The following is a 17,790-nucleotide window of genomic DNA, read 5'->3' on the forward strand; positions in this document are numbered from 1 at the left end:
CAATATTCCACGAAAATCTAGCCAAATGTGCTTTTTTGCTTGTTTGTTTGTTTGTTTGTTTGGTTGGATCAAGGAAAAATACCTTTGTTGTTTTGCAATGAAAATCACAGTGACAAATTCACATTCTGATGATGATCGTGATCATCATAAATCTGGATTAATTATAATGTTTCCTTGGTGCATTTGACAGTTGTCATCATCATCATTCACTAAACCAATGATTATCATCATCATCATTTGGAATAATCCTGGTTTATATTGATTAACGAATGATGAAACAAACAAACAAACAACCAAGCAAACAAACAAACATTTTTCTCATTGTTTGATGATTTTATGTCAAATATGATGATGATTATGGATGATAAATGAATGTTTTTTGTTTGTTTGTTTGAAAAGATGTTAATCATATTCATCATCAATTTTTTTCTGGTTTGTCATTATTTTAACCCTTTTTTCTCTTTCTGCTTCTGTTTCATCATGTTTCATTCAATTCATCATCGAAAAACTTGTCCGCCTTGTTCATCATCAATTTTTTTCCAACAAAAAAAAAAAATATTCAACCCTTTGATTACACAATATTATAATGATGAATTACTTTGTTACATTATTCTTTTTCTCATTCATCAAACAAGCAAATATAATTTTGGATCGATGGGCGTTAAAAAAAATTATTATTATTCACAAGTTTTCAAAAGGGGAGGGAGTGTTACTTCATAATTCACTTCATAATTCATTTGATAATGATGATGATAATGAATTGACATGACAAGCTATCATCATCATTCTTTCAACCAACAAAAAATCTCGTGTGACAAACTGAATGAAAAATGATGTATCAAAATTGACAGCTTTCAAATAATAATGATGATGAAGAAGGAGACCACCATCCAAATGATGATTATTATTATTGAATTCAACATTGGTGGTGGTCACCACCACCATTATCATCATCAATTTTTTTTTTCGTTCAACCACAACGATTTTCATTTTTTTTCATTCAATCGATCGATTTGCACCAAAAAGAAGTTTCGTTCGCTAAAACGAGAAAAAAAATCATTATCAAAAATGTTTTCATCATTCTCATAATCCACATAATTATCAGTTGCCGTATGGGTTTGGTTGAAAAACATTTAACCCTTTCGTTTCATAAAGGGGGAAAAAAATGAATTAAGAATATATAAATTCCAAAAAGTTTTTCATGTGGAATTTTTGAATTAGAAACCAAAAAAATAAGTAAAAGTTGATTTTTTATTCATTTTCATTGAATTTTGTATACAGAACAAACTAAACAAAAGCAAAAACTTTAACATTTTGATTTTGGTTGTTGAAAAAAAATGAAGAGTTTCTGGTCCAGAAACAACAACAACATTATAACAACATTTTATTTAAATTTTTTTAAAGTGTTTCTTTTTTTTATTTTCATAATTCTTCGACTCATCTTTCACTCGTTCATGTTGTTTTTTGGTTTCTCATTTCCATGATGATGATCATCATAATCATTGTCAAGAATTAAATTTGCTTCGAAAAACACACACAATATTCAGGACTAACTCTTGGAACAGTTTTTTTGGTTTGGAAAAAGTTATGGCTCATTATTATTATCATTTTTAGTAATTTTGGAGATGATGATGATGATGAGAGTTTCTATTCTTTACTTTTACTTTTATGACGATTATTATTATGATAATGATAATGATGGGCACACATTACAAGATGGTTTTAGATTCTTGTCTACATTATTATTATACAGAATATGATGCAGGCAACTGTTCATCATCATCATCATCATTGGAGGGATAGAGAAAAAAAGCCGCAAACAAACAAATAAAATTTTTTTGTTTCTACATTTTAAAATGGAAAAAAAACTACCAGAAATAAAGAAAAAAAAGGGTTAAAAGTTTCCAAAGAATCATCTTGTTCTCTCTCTCTCTCTCTCTCTCTCTCTCTCTCTCTCTCTCTTTCTCAACATCATCATCCTGATGCTTTTTTTTCAAAAAACCATCACGACGAAAGATAATATCATTATAATCGGTTATATCGGATAGTGGAATTTATAATTTGATTACCATATCGCACATACATACATACATACTCGGAATGTCTGTTTCTCATTTCGTCGTCGTCGTTATCAATAGTCTTTGCACGTTGTATATGGATTTTGTTGTTGTTGTTGTTGTTGTTTCTGGTTGTTGTTGTTACATTTTTATTTTTAAAAAAAATAAGAAACTATTTTTGAACGAAAAAAAGTTTTCAGAAAATATGTTTCATTCGGTTGATGTTCTGTCCTGTTTTTGGTTGGTTTGGTTTCAAAAATTTTCAAAATTTTAATGTAGTTGTTGTTTGAGATGCTCGTTGGTCATAAATTAAACAAAAAAAACAAATGTTAATTGTAATCAAACATTTTTTACCTTTGTTTCATTTCTTGAATGTTTTCAATTTGTTTTTTCAATTGTCTTTTGCTTTTAAAATGATTAAATTTCTTTTCATTCTGGAAACAGTTTTCTTCACACAACAACATCCAGGATTGAAAGAATTCACTTGAAAATTTAAATAAAGTAAATCGATTTCAAAATATACACCTTACCTAGAGAAAGAAGAAAGACAATTTTTTTTTAAACGAAAAATTTAAATTTCGATCTTGCAAAGTGAAAAATTTGAAAACTCTATGAATGTCTATTGAATGACTGTATGCGAATGTCAGTTCGTGTTGAATAATAATTTTCAAATTAAACTAATTTAACTCAATCAAATTTAGAAAGGGGGAAGGAAAAAAAACAAAATATTCTGGTTATAATGAAGACGAAAAATTTCTTTGTAAAAGTTTAAATAAAATTATTTTTTCGAAAAAAAAGAAAGAAAGAAAGAAACTAGCTTTGTTCGTGACTCAAAGAATCCAAACCAAGGATTCTTAGGTCGGTCATTCCAGCCCCCCACTCTCGATTCGTTTCAGAATCAAAGAATTTTCAATGGAAACGATAAAAGACACAGAAAATGTTTAATGAAATTAAACATTCATTTCGAAACTTTTTTTTGCCCAAAGAAACAAAAAAAAACACAAATACAATATTCATTGATCAAACATGGTTGTTACATTTATTGTGTCCTTTTTTCTTCAAAAAGAATGACCATATTGTTTGATTTTGTTTGACTATAATTTTGTCTGTTCTAACAATGTGTGTTCCAACAACAACAACATGATGATTATCATATCCAAAATGATTTTTCAATTTTCATCATCATCATCATCATCATTGTCTGTTTGTTCTCCATAATCATTGATTATCTAAATCACTCTGTAGTTACATTATTGAATGTAGAAAATGAAAAAAGACAAAAGACAGAGACAGAGATAGAAAAAGACAAGCAAGAATCTTTGCATAACAATTAATCTTAATTTCATCATCATACGAAAATGGACTTTTGGATTTTTTGTTGTCCCAAAAAACAAAAAAAAAAACAACAAAAGCAACAACAATGATGCATATATTCACATTTTAGATAATTGTATTTTATCTTTTGTTTTTTTTGTTGTTTTTTTGCTTTTTTGATAATGATTATGGGTGATAGTAATCATTATTTGATGTAGAAAAAACTACTACTGTTCAGACTTGATTCAAAGACTTGAAGACACTTGTCATCAGCTTTTTTTTCTGTTGTTATTTTGTCGGCGTTTTTTTTTGTTGAATTAGAAAATTATTATGTAATGCCGACAACAAGCAAATGAAATGAAATGACAACAAACTAACTAACTAACATGTCATCACTCTTCACCAAATTGTACACTCTAACCAAGCAGAAATTAGAACCAGAAATTTTTATTTTTCATCTGGAACATGGAAGGAGACTGCCGAAAACAAAAAGCAAAGCAAAATTTGCATCACATAACCATCACAAATGATTGTCATTGATGATGACAATAATGTTAATGATGAAAAAACAACAACCAGAAAAAAAAATGGACAAATTACAGGTTATTGCTTTTCATATATATCGCTACAACGTAAACTTTATGGACAAATTTTTCATTATTCATTTTCGTAAAAAAACAGAAAAAAATGTCAATGACAATTTTGTCCATCAACAACAGCAACAGCAACAATGTTAATGAATTATCAATTGAATAATGAATAATGTGACGTGGGTAAAATCCAAAAAACAAACGAGAGAATCTTGAAAAAGTCCAAGAAAAAAGAAGAAGAAGAAGAAGAAATATGATTAGACATGAATTAGAAACCTTTAAATATATCATTAACATCGTGAAATGATGATGAAATGAAATGAATGAATGAATGAATGATGGACGAATAGTTTGGTTGGCTGCATTTTTTCTTCTTTTTTTGCTACTTTGATTTCTTTCTCATTATTATTATTATTATTATTACAATGATAATGATTCAATGAATTCATTTTGGTTTAAACTAATGATATCTATGAAATAATAATAAAAAATCAACGTCAAAAAAGATTCATCAGGTTTCTTGGTCACATTTTGCATTTGTTTCATTTGCTTTGATAATCCCTTTTTTTCCTTATTATGAATTAACGAGATCCTAGATTGACAAACCATGATAAATGATAAAACAACAACAACAATCACCGGAAAAAGTTTTCCAGAAAATCTGGTTGTTTAGCGATGAAAGAAAAAAAATTCCCAGGAAATTTCTCAAAAGTAAACAACCATTTGTGTGTGTGTGGTTAGCATCTGTGGAGAAAAAAAAAGAAATAGTTGCAAAATCTTGATTTGGTTACAATGTTATTTTTGCTGGTTTTGTGTGTGTGTTTTTTTCTATGGTTTTCTGGTTGTTGTTGAATTTCGCCATAAACCAAACCAACCAACCAACCAACACATCAATGCGAATTGAATGCAAATCTTATCTGAAAAAAATAACCAAAACCAAAACAACAACATCTGTTTCCCAAATATTTCAAATTCTCTTTTTTTTGTTTCAGAATTCCGTAAGAATTGATTCCTTTCGCAGAAAAAACAGCAACAACAACAACGAAAAAAAAGACGAAGGATATGCACAGAATGTGAATGATATTTAAATTTGTTTTTTGTTTTTTTGCTATTGTTTTTTTTATTATATCGCAGCACTAGTCAAGGATGTCATTTCCAACTGGTGATGATGATGATGATTAGATCAGTTTCACCAAAAAAAAAAGAATCGGATTGAATCGACGTTTTCCATTGGTTTTTTTTTCCTCCGTTACTTACTTATAAATTTGAATAAATTTTCAATTTTGTTAGTGTATTTTTTCATCTAAATTTGAACCAGGTACAGCCATCTATCGGGTGAAAAAGTTTCTCTTTTTAAATATCCAAAAGGATAACCATTGATTATCAAGAGATTAAAAAATCTTTACGTAATCTTTTTTTTTTCTTAGTAAAAAACAAAAACAAAATAATCATTCAAAAATGGTCAATCATCAAAGATTATTATTATAATTTAAATGTCCATTGTAAAAACATTATAATTATAAAATAAAAAATCACCGTTATTATTATTGTCTGTTTGAATTGAATTGAATAATTTCATTAAAATTTAATTTTATCTGATTAATTTTATCCATGGTCATATTGTCAACAACAACAACAAAAATGTCCAATTTGTATTGGAAAGAGTCTGAAAATCTACAGCAGACTCCCCGATTATAAAATGACCGATCAATTGATCGATTTGACATTGCATTTCATTGTATCGATTATTCCTTTTTTGTTTTTTGTCCAAGATCATCGAATATCAGAGAATGTTCAAAGTATGTTTGTGATTGATTTGTTTTTATGATTAACATTTTCATTTTCTTTTTCTTATTTTCCTTGATCAACAGTTGTTACTTTTGGTTAGTTTGGCCATTATGGCTTATGGTTCTCATTATCATGGCCATCATTATGGTCATCATCACCATCATTCGGTACATTTACCAGTTCATTCAAGTCATCATGTTAAATATTATCATGTTCATGGACATCATCAAATACATCCAATTCATGTTGAAGGTATTTTTTTTAATACTAAAATTATCACCAAATAATCGATGAATGATTTTCGCTTAATTATCATCCTAATTAGTCGAAGCACATGCTGTACCAATACATATGACATTTAAATCAAAATCATCACATCTTTCAATTGATCAACATCATGAAAATACTGGTGGATCACATAAAATATCACATTCTGAAGGTAGGAAAAAGATTTAACCCTTACCACTCCAGACAAAAAAATTCTAATGGAAATGGTTCAATAACAATTTTTTCAATAACAATTTCTTCTTTTCTTTTTGTTTTCCAATCGATCAGATGAACCACATTACCTGAAACATTATGTAAAAAAACCAATTTATCAAGAAGTACATGAAATAATAACACCATATAGAAAAATTACACAAAAAATTGAACCAGTTCATGAAGAAATTGAAACATTGGTGGCGAAAAAAGTCATCATCATCATGATTATCATGAAGAAGAAAAACATGATGATCATTATGAGGAAAAAAAACATGAAGATCATTATGGATATCATGGTGGAAGTGGCGGCGGTGGTGGTGGTGGACGCTGAAAACAAATTGGAAGCGATATGGATTCGAAAAATGACATCAGTAAACTATGAATTCAATTTCATTTCCCTAGTTTCCATTATTTATAAAACTATTGAAGTTTTAAAATTTTACAAATAAAAAAATTTGAATAAAAATTATCTGTTTTTTTCTGTTTCCAAATTACTGAGGAATTTTAAATTTTGTTTTTTTTACCGGTTAATGATTTTCGATCATACCACCGATAGTCACCTTAATTATTGATTGATTTTGAATTTTTTTTCCAAAAAGTTTTCCAAAGAGAGAAATTTTCCCGGCTATATAAAAACAAAGTTGAAAGAAAAAATTTTACTGATTCAAAAATTCTTCATCGCTTATTCAATCAATCATCGAGAAAACAAAATGTTTATCAAAAATGTAAGTTTTTTATGAAAAAAAAACTTTCTTTACTTTCTTTTTTACCCCATAATAGTTTTTCATTCTTGTCGGTTTATCAATGATGATTATCATTGTTGATTCAACAAAATATGATCATCATCATGGTTATCATCATAAACATCATCATTCGGTACATTTACCTGTTAAATCCAAGCATCATATTAAATATTATCATTCGAAATCTGAACATCATATACATCCAATTCATGTTAAGGGTATTGCTAATGAATGATTTTAGTTCTTTTGTCGTTTATCTGTTGTTAATCCCTATGTTTTTTCAATGTTTTTCATTACCAAACAAAGTTGATGCACATGCCGTACCAATACATATGGATTTTGAATCCAAATCATCACATTTAATGGTCGATCAACATCATAAAAATTCTGGTGGATCACATAAAATATCACATTCAAAAGGTCGGTTTTCATTGTCTATTTCTTTGAATATAATTTTGATTATTTCTTTTTTTGTTTCAGATGAACCACATTACCTGAAACATTATGTCGACAAACCTGTATATCAAGAAATTCATGAAATAATCAAACCATATCGAAAAATTATTCAGGAAATCAAACCAGTACACGAAGAAATTGAAACAATTGTAGCCAAAAAACATGAAGATGATGGTCATCATCATGATGATCATTATCACAAGAAAGAAGAAGAACATAAAGAATCATATGGAAAACATGGTGATGATGAACATTATGGTGACAATCATCATTATGATCGATAATTTGCTGATTTCAACAACAACAAAATCATGATTTTCAAACAAAATTTTCTTATTTAATTTTTTCCCTGTTCAAAAATGACGTAATAAAATTGATTTCCTTTTACATTATTTTTTTCAAAAAAAGAGAAGAAAAAATCCATTTACAAAAATCAAAATGAAAATTGACAAAAATTGTCCAAATTGAGCCATTTATCATCTGTAAATGTGTCTAAACACAACAGAAATTCACGATATTTATTATGATGATGATGACAGTCCAGTTAAGTTTCAATTGCATTTCACTGGTAACTGGTCAGTATTAAATGTCCAAATCATCATTCGGTTGTTGTTGTCCACTCTTATTGTCTGTGTGACAATGAAAGAAAGAAGAAAAAAAAAAGTTAATTTCGATAATTTGTCCATCACACACACACACACACATTATCCATCCTTATCATTTCACCAAAACACATACAAACCACTCCTAAATGTTTCAAACCAACCAAAAACCCAAAACAAAATTATTATATAATTTTGGTTTTATAGCAATAAATTACCAACCAGAAAAAAAAATCAGTTTTGTTGTTTTGTTGTTTTGTTGTTTTGTTTTGGGGTCTTTATCAATGTCAAAATTTTCTAGACTTTTCTCGTTTGTGTGTAACTAACTATATTATGTTGATATTGAGAAATCATTTTTCTTGATTTAACACTAATAAATCATGAAAATGTTTTTCCATTCTACAAAAATTGATGACAAAATAATATGATCATTATCTTCATCTTCGTCATCATAAACAAATATGATGATGTGAAACTAAAGAACTGACCAGAAAAAAAATGACAAGTTTATACACATTGGGTCAACCACATTTGATCAATTGTCACTATTATTTTTTGGTTCATACATTCCACAGGAATTATCCGAATAAACATTGTTTTGTTTTTGTTTGTCAAACAAATTGAATCTTCAAGAAGTACAAAAATGTCATTTTTTGGACATGTATTCTTCAACCATCAACAAACGAATATTGTATATCCCAAAACAAATCAGAAAAAGCTGAAGAAGAAACAGAAGCAGCAGCAAGCAGCATTTAACAAACAAAGAATCAAACTTAATTGTTTGCATTCGCTTACTTATTCTTTATTTCTTTGTTGTTGTTTTTGGTTGATACATTGTTTATATTTGAACCAAACAACAACAACAACAACAACAAAAAATAGCTCAAGTAGAACTCCTTCATCATCATTTTTTTCTTCAGTTCGGGTGATACAATTAGTTTTTTCTACCGCTTTTGAAACTTAATTTTCCATCATCATCAACAACATCAACAACAACGACGACAACGACATCATCATTTTTTCTTCCAATTCACTAATTTATGATGACAGCAGTAATTACAATAATAATAATTTTCATTTTTTGCTGCTGAACAACAACAACATTAACAATTTTCTTGTAATTTACTTATTGGTTGTTGTTGTTGTTTCTTTCTTCTTCTGTTTTTTGTTGTTCATCATCATTTCAAAGATAATTAATTAATAATAATAATAATTTTTTTTCCTTCAACCTTAACACTGAGTTAAACAGAGAGGAGCGAAAATAAAAATAAAAATCCAAATCAACCAAATATAATGACATTTGTTTTTGTTTTTTGATAAATATTCGTTGAATATAAAAAGAAAAGAAATTTACGTTAATTGTTCCTTCTTTGTTTCGTTTCGTATTTTTTTCTTGTTTTTTGTTGATGTGTGTGTGTGTGTGTGATTTGTCGATGACAGCACTCGACTATCATCATCATCATCACATCAAACAATCAAAAAACGCAAAAAAAAAATAAAAACAATGAAATATTGTTTGTGTGTGTTTTACGTTGACATAACCATCGTGAGCTAATCAAATCTATCATATACAGATCACCATAATGACAAACAACAACAAACAAAACAAAAAACAAAAATTCTCAATTTTTTTCGATGTGAACATGAAGCAAACGAAAAAAAATCAAATTTCATATTTTTTTTTGTTTTGACATTGTTACAATTAGTGTAACAAATGTTACCATCATCAATTAATTTCTGAAAAAAAAGAAGAAGGTTAGGTTAAAGGTCAAAATTGTTAACCACTAATTACCACAGAGGAGAGGATGAAAAAATTAAAAAACAAAACAAAAAAATAACCAAAATCTCAATAGATTTCATTTATATCTTCCTACTCTGCGTGTTTGTATCTCTTTTGATAATGATAACAATTTTTTTTATTTTCATTGTAATAAAATGTATTCAACTAGCTAGAAATGAATCTAAATAGATACATTCCCCAAAAAAAACGACGATAATAATAACGATATTTCTTTATTTGAAAAAAAATTGATGGCTCCCATTTAAAAACAAGATACATACATACAGAGATAAACACTGTATATGTATGTATCGTATACAAAGTTCCAGATGATAATAATTGCTATAATTTAATAATAATAATAATAATAATAATAAATGATGGCTTATAATCGATTATAATATTTATTATTATTATCGTTATCGTTATCAATAACGATATGAAATAAGATGAAGAGGGGGTTAAGGGGAGAGAAGAGGGATAGAGAGAAAAAAAATGTTTAAAAAATTCAAATTCAGTGGCCTCAAGTTATCTTTATATATTTTTTCCAAAAAGAAGGAAAAAATAATAATAATGGGGAAATATATTTAGGTTCTGATAATGTATCTTTATTTTATTTTTTTTGGATGTGCGATTAAGAAAAGTAACAACAACAACAACAACAAAAACGAAGAAGAAGAATAACCATTATCAGTAAGAATATTCTCTATTGGTTTTGGGTTTTCTATAGTTGTTGTTTGTAACCAAAACCAACCAACTATGCATACACATGAATTGAATGCTTAATTGCACCCGATTGGATTTTTTCTTTTTTTCTTTTTTTTTTTGTTGAATATTTTGCCATTAAAATAATAATCATCATAATGGTTGATGGGTTATAATAATAATCATCTAAATATTCTTGTGTAGGTGGTTGGATGGATGGATGGATGGATGGATATTTTTTTTTGCATTGAAAATGTTTTTCGGATGCAAATTTTTGCTGTTGTTGTTGTTGTGGCTTATGTGATAAAGGATATATTTTTGCTACAAATAAGCATCATAACTCTCAATAGACTAATAAAATAAAAAAAGATTATTTGAAAAAAATTTTTTTGTGAAAAATTTTTCAGGAAAAAAATGAATGCTGGACGATTCTATTTCTGGAAATATTCTTCTGTGGTTCAAAACAAAAGCAGAAATCGATTATGCGATAGAATGCAAATGAAGAAAAATTAATTAATTAAACACTTTGAGGGGGAGGGAAAATTAAATGTTTTCCTTGGTTTCGATGGAAAAAACGCTCATTTTCAGAAATTTTTTTCTATTTGCGGATCTTTTCTATACACCACCACCACCACCACCGACGATATACCTTGATAGCTGATTAATTTATATTCAGTGTTGATGAGAAAATCATATAGTCAGAGAGAAAGAGAGAAGCCAAGGGAGAAACCAATGGAGAAAACAGGGCGTTAATATCCTCATCACGAATAATGATAATGATGATGATGACAAGAAACATTTCATTTTTGGTTTGAATTTCTTGTTGACAGAAAAAATTGAAAACAAAAAAAAAATTAAAAAAAAAACAAAATAAATTTACATAACACTCATAAGTCCAAGACAGAAAAAGCAGCAGAAACAGAAACCGAACCGAACCGTGTTGAATATTTAAGAAAAATATGTAAAAGACAATTATATCCATCATCAAGACCAAATCTATATAATTATATAACCTGATGGATTATTATTATTTTGTTTCCACTTCTAACTCTGTTTGTTTGCTTGCTTGTTCGGTTTGTTCATGATCCATTCATTCATGCAAAAAAGTGTTGCTTATTTTCTTTTTTTTTACTTTTTTCTTCTTTTCGTTCATTCATTTTTCATATTTCTTTTTTAGTTTCGTTTTGTTTTGCTTTGATAATCATTATTATTATTATCATCAGACCGAACGAACAAACATCATGGTGGTCAATTGGTATAAGCGTATGAGATTAATGGATATTATCATTATCATCCAGAAAATTTATCATAATTATTATATGCAAAAACAGCAACAACAACAGCAGAAACAAGAAAAAAAATGATAATAATTTATAACAACACACAACAGCAACTTGTCGACAACTTTAATTTGATTTGATTTGATTTTCATTAATTCAAGTGAATGAATGAATGAATGAACAAAAAAAACTCTTTGGCGAAGAAAAACTAAACAAGAAACAGAGAAGAAAACGTATTCAATTTCATTTTGTTACAAAATAAAATATGAATAATGTTTTTATAATCATCATTATTATCATCTTGGGTTATAATTGAAAATAAAAAAATTACTATTATCATCCAACAAACAAACAAACAAACAATCCTATTTACACCCCAAACTACAAATAAAGAAAAAAAGAATGGATGTTGAATAATCACGAATTTATTGAAAATAAAAATGATGATGATAATAATGGGGATTTTCGTATTTTTTTTTGCATCATCATCCATCCAGTATCATTATTAATCAATTTTTCATTTGAATTTGAATTTTTTCTTCACTTTCCAGTAGCCAGTAAAGCAACAATGGACAAATATGAATGATAATTGAATTTTTAATTGTGTGTTTGTGTGTAAAAATAGTAAAGGGTATCCTTGAATAAGATGTTAAAATTCTCCTTGTATATGTAACCATATCAACCAACCATTTTTTCTTGATCAGGTGTTCCAGGAACATAATTTGAAGTGATGAAAATTAACCCAAACGCACCCACATTCGTCCAGTGAAAAACACGCCCATTTGCAAAATTGCTCTCCTGCGGCCATCACTCCGAACATTTTTGTGAAACTTGGCAAGATTATTCGTCTCTTTATGAAGTCTCAAAAATGTCATTTGAAATTCTCAGGTTAGGGCATCAGAGGTCAAAGGGCAAAAAACTCTCACGCCTCTCCAACGGGGTTTGGTTGCATTTTTTCTTTTGGGTCAACAAGATATTCAAGATCTTCACCTGATTTGAAGTTTTGAAGGAACTGTCAGTTGTGGCAGAGAAGTTATCAATAAAAAGGTGAATTTTAATGCACACCCTTCCGGCGGTTGGGGCGTGTTCACTCCAGAAATGTGGAACATACCGGAAATTGTATTTGTACACGCCCAAACCGCCGGAAGGAAAATGTATTGATTTTTCGTTTTTTTATCGATAACTTCTCTGCCACAACTGACAGTTCCTTCAAAACTTCAAATCAGGTGAAGATCTTGAATATCTTGTTGACCCAAAAGAAAAAATGCAACCAAACCCCGTTGGAGAGGCGTGAGAGTTTTTGCCCTTTGACCTCTGATGCCCTAACCTGAGAATTTCAAATGACATTTTTTGAGACTTCATAAAGAGACGAATAATCTTGCCAAGTTTCACAAAAATGTTCGGAGTGATGGCCGCAGGAGAGCAATTTTGCAAATGGGCGTGTTTTTCACTGGACGAATGTGGGTGCGTTTGGGTTAATTTTCATCACTTCAAATTATGTTCCTGGAACACCTGATCAAGAAAAAATGGTTGGTTGATATGGTTACATATACAAGGAGAATTTCAACATCTTATTCAAGGATACCCTTTGTTTCTTTCACACTCACTAATTCACTATTATCATGTTTGTAATTTGATATTTTGAATGTAACAATTTTTTTTTTCTTTTGTCGGAAAACATGATGATCCGGTTTATGTTTCGAAGAGGCGAACAACAACAGCAGTAACCAAAAAGTTACATTTAAAAAAAATAATACGATAAGATAATTGACCTCAAACACTCAAACTACCTATAGCTCAAACTATCAGGTAAAAAAAAAATAAAGGAAAAATGAAAAAAAAACCTGAGAAAATTGTCGGCATTATCATCATCATCATCATCATTATCATTATAATGGTGTAATGCGATTTTCAACAAATTCAACAGCAGCAGCAACAAAAAGAAAAAGAAATTGTCATTGAAAATTAAACCCAATAATAATCTCTTTTATATCAATGTGTTTTTTCTTTCCTGTGTTTGTTTGACCATTATCATCATCATCAATGATGATCATTACAAACATTTTTTTTCCAGAACATTTCCAGAGATTTTTCTTTCGTCTTCTGAAAACATTTCCTGTGTGTCTTCATTCTCCTTCTCTCTAATTATTACCTAAATTATCATTTATCATTATGATTGAATTTCACAATCAACAACAACAACAATTTACAAATCATAAAGAAAAGGAAAAACTAATGTTTTTTGTTGTTGTTGTTTGTTTGTTGTTGTTGTTGTTGTTTGTTTGATATATTGATTGGATTTAAGATTTAAAAAAGTTATTTCTATGGATTCTTTTTTTTTATTATTCTATTTCCACCTAAAACATTCAGAATAAAATAAAATAACCTGATTAAACCAATTATTTTCTATTTCTATTCAATTATCAATCAATTAGTATTATTATAATCGGATATCATGTTTATTTTCTTGTAAGGTTTCAACTATTGTGATGGAGAAAAAAAATATTCAAAGTACAATTTTCATTTTATGAACCAAAAAAACAAAAAATTTATTCATCTGGAAAATCTGCATTCATTCATTCAATCCAGATGAATATTTTTTTTGTTTCTTTTTGGAAGATCATCAATCCTTTCATCAGAGGTTTCTGCTTGTTTTATCCAGTCGAGCTTCTTTTCCATCTATTCAGTATGATGGAGATGCAAAAAATTGTTATGCAAATCATATGTCATTCACTCATTTTTCCATGTCAAACCAAAGCAACAACAAAATTCACTGTCAAAATAGACAAGTATCAAATATGTGACCAAATCATCATCATCATCAATGATTGACAGACAGACACGAAGAGAGAGAGAGAGAATTTGACAAAATTGAAAGGGTGTTGGTTCTTTTTGAAACAAAATAATAATTTTGAGAATCTTTTCTGTAAATTTTTTTCCAAGAAAATTTTTCTTCCATTCATTTCATTTCATTTCAAAGGTGTGTGTGGTAAAAAAAAATATGAAAATTTAAATTAATTTACCTGCCTTTACAATAACAACAACAACAACAATAAAATTCATAAGACTCAAACTCATTGGAATTAATAAATATAATTTTCGGCATAAGCCATAATCATCATCATCATCATCATAATAATAATCATTTGTCTTGATGGCGTCTGAAATCGAACAAAGACAACGAAGATCGCTGTTGTAGGTAAATGATGATGATGATCATTACATCGGTGTGGGAATGGGAATTATTATTACAAAGTCAGAGAGAGAGAGAGAGAGAGAGAGAGAGGGCAAAAAATTGTCAATAATCATCATCATTATTTGATATCGAATTTTTTTTGGCTACTGGTCATTTTGGATACAATAAAATTTTCTATTACAAAATATCTTTTTTTGCTACATTTTTTTCGAAAAATTCTTTTTGAGCATGCGTACAATTCGAATACAATGTTGGCGATTTTTGAACATCACAAATAAAAATTGTAGCAAATTACATTTTGTTATACCTGTTCATCAACATTTTACAAAATTTCAATTTGAAAAAGTAATCTTTGTTCAAGAATGACATTGAATAGACCGAAAAAAAGAAAAGATATTCAATCAAACATACACGAAAGAATTTCATTTCAATTTTCCCATTTGATCTTTTCACACATCACATCAGGCGATGCATTTCATTGAAATATAAGTAGAAAAAAAGAGTGGAAAAAAAGATCTTTCATCAAAACAGCGGGTAGCAAAAAAAAACAAGACAAATTCGAAGAAAATGGCCAACTTGTCAAAAGAATGTACATTTTTTTCAAAAAAACATCATGTGTAGCCATTTTTTTTCGAATGTAGCAAAAACATCATTCAATTCACATCATTCACAAAAGCATGACCAGTACACCAAAAAATAAAAAGCTACAATTTCAATAGCAAAAAAAAAATCCCATTTCTACAGACAAAAAAAAAAAAAAAGAAATTCAATTTTTTTCATATTTTCGTAAACTTAAATTGAAAAAACTTTTGGCCACCTAGATTTTGCTTTTTTTTTGGCGAGACGTTTTTTTCTTTTTTAGGTAAAATCATCATCATCATAATGATAGAATTCTTAGAAAATTGTTATTATTTCATTAACGATATTGTCTTGTCAAACATTGTCATTGCTACTTTCTCGTCGGTCATTCGTCATGTTCGGTTTGTCACAAAAAAGTGACTCGAATCCGATTTAATGATTTAAATTTTTGAAGAAAAACAGCAAAAACAAAAACCAAAATATTGTGATGGATCAACATTCAATCGAATTGCTTTGTAAATTGATTCTGATGTGTATCATTATTGAGCAAACATGTTTGTTTTTCTATCGGGTTAACCAAGTGAAAAATGATGACCACCCGGACACAATAATAATAGTAATAATCAAGCGGCTTTTACTAACTCAGAAAAGTATCGTTAAAAAGACAAAAAACTGTAGAAAAATTCACATAATCGCATTGCCACTTTTCGCTGTTGTTTTTTTGTTTTGTTTTAATCACATAATATTCGAAGATAATTACTATTCTCCCCAAATACAAAATGTATTCAATGGCTTTGACTTTTACAAAGTCAAGTGAAAAAAATATATGCGGCTCATTTTTTCGTTTACATTTCCGTTGATATTGAACAACAGTGAACAAGGCACTGTGTTATCACACACGTACGCATCTGATCCGGTTGTGTTGATCGGTAACGATGAAAAAAAACAAAAATAAATACATATTCTGTGTGTGACCACCATTATCATTATCATTATCATTTTTTTCAATTATCCAGTTGTCATTATTTGGTTTTTTTTTGTAGTTAGATAGTTTGATTCGGTTACGATTCGTTTCATACATGGCACTGACACACACAACAAACACTTAATGTTTAGTTGTTTTTTTTGATGGTCACCAACGATCATCAACAACAACAACAACAAAATAATAATTTCCATAAAGGTAAAATGTCTTCAATGTTGTTCTGCTAATTTGTTTTCTCTCTCTCTCCCTCTCCAGCTCTATCTCCTTTGCTTATATTCAAGTGTCATCATCATCAACGACAACGACAACGACATCCAAAAAGCATGATTATAATGATGATGATCATCATCAAATGGTGAATCGTATGTTGTCGGTGATTATTATTATCATTGTCATTGAAATAATAATCATCATCAAAGATACAAGACCATTGATGATGATGATGATTATTTTTGTCATCAACAATGTTACCAGAAAAAAGAAGAAGAAGAAGAAAATATTGACAACGAAGATGATGGTGAACATAGTAATGTTGTTATTGTTGTTGTAATTTAAATATTCAATTTTTTTTCTTGATGAAAAAATTATTAAAATTAATTACAAAAAATGAATAGTTGACCGGTTACTGCTAATGTTGTTTCTCTTTTATTTTTTTTGTTTGTTATCCAAACAAACAAACAAAATTACATTTAAAATAATGTTTCAACCAAGGATAATTATTTTTGTAACATCATTATGAAAGCCATCATATACATTTCTTTTGATTTACAAACATTTTAAAAATAATTTAAAGATTTTCTTTTGTGGACAAAAGAATTGTAATATTATTATTATTCGGTCATTCACAGATGACATTTGTATGTGTGTTTTTTGTGGACATGTTTTGAATTAATAAAAATAATGATGATGATGATGAAAAAATTCAAATTTTCATTGAAATTATCCCGGTTATGGTTTATAAAGGTTAATAATGTTTGTTCATAAAGTTCTTTCCATCTATATGGTTTCTATATCATTCGGTTTTTGGTCATGTTTTTTCTGGACAGCAAACACACACACACACACACACAGAGATATCGATTATCAACCGAACATCGGAATATTTTTTTGAAAAAACGAAGAAAAGAATCATTAAATTCAATTTTGATGATGATGTACATTTGATCCATCAATCGTAACGATAACGATTATGGTTGATATTTTTTTTTCTATTAGCTTTTTTTGTGACAATA

At 28.5% G+C, this 17,790-nt stretch overlaps 2 protein-coding genes across 2 annotated transcripts; both read left to right on the forward strand.

Annotated features, from left to right (window-relative positions):
• The first annotated feature begins 5,711 nt into the window (after window positions 1–5,711).
• Window positions 5,712–6,667, forward strand: LOC113796560 (uncharacterized). Its single transcript, XM_075824102.1, has 5 exons — window positions 5,712–5,760; window positions 5,833–6,001; window positions 6,075–6,188; window positions 6,305–6,441; window positions 6,635–6,667. Exons 1-5 carry the CDS (start codon window positions 5,752–5,754, stop codon window positions 6,665–6,667), a joined length of 462 nt encoding a protein of 153 aa, XP_075680217.1. The 5' UTR covers window positions 5,712–5,751.
• Window positions 6,668–6,896: 229 nt separating this feature from the next.
• LOC142646075 (uncharacterized) lies at window positions 6,897–7,818 on the forward strand. The gene is made up of 4 exons (XM_075824093.1): window positions 6,897–6,957; window positions 7,013–7,193; window positions 7,282–7,395; window positions 7,456–7,818. Exons 1-4 carry the CDS (start codon window positions 6,943–6,945, stop codon window positions 7,713–7,715), a joined length of 570 nt encoding a protein of 189 aa, XP_075680208.1. The 5' UTR covers window positions 6,897–6,942; the 3' UTR covers window positions 7,716–7,818.
• The last annotated feature ends 9,972 nt before the right edge of the window (window positions 7,819–17,790 follow it).

Source organism: Dermatophagoides pteronyssinus, unplaced genomic scaffold (assembly GCF_027571235.1).
Source record: "Dermatophagoides pteronyssinus isolate colony J.1.1.1.1 unplaced genomic scaffold, Derpt_VIB-CSIC_2022.12 sq0048, whole genome shotgun sequence".
In the NCBI taxonomy this organism is placed as follows: Eukaryota; Metazoa; Arthropoda; class Arachnida; order Sarcoptiformes; family Pyroglyphidae; genus Dermatophagoides; species Dermatophagoides pteronyssinus.

Excerpts from the sequence above, each read along its gene's own strand:
- LOC142646075 (XM_075824093.1), top strand. Across the intron at positions 7,194-7,281 it reads ACATCCAATTCATGTTAAGG|TTGATGCACATGCCGTACCA; the intron begins GTATTGCTAATG and ends TACCAAACAAAG. Across the intron at positions 7,396-7,455 it reads TAAAATATCACATTCAAAAG|ATGAACCACATTACCTGAAA; the intron begins GTCGGTTTTCAT and ends TTTTTGTTTCAG.
- LOC113796560 (XM_075824102.1), top strand. Across the intron at positions 6,002-6,074 it reads ACATCCAATTCATGTTGAAG|TCGAAGCACATGCTGTACCA; the intron begins GTATTTTTTTTA and ends CATCCTAATTAG. Across the intron at positions 6,189-6,304 it reads TAAAATATCACATTCTGAAG|ATGAACCACATTACCTGAAA; the intron begins GTAGGAAAAAGA and ends CCAATCGATCAG.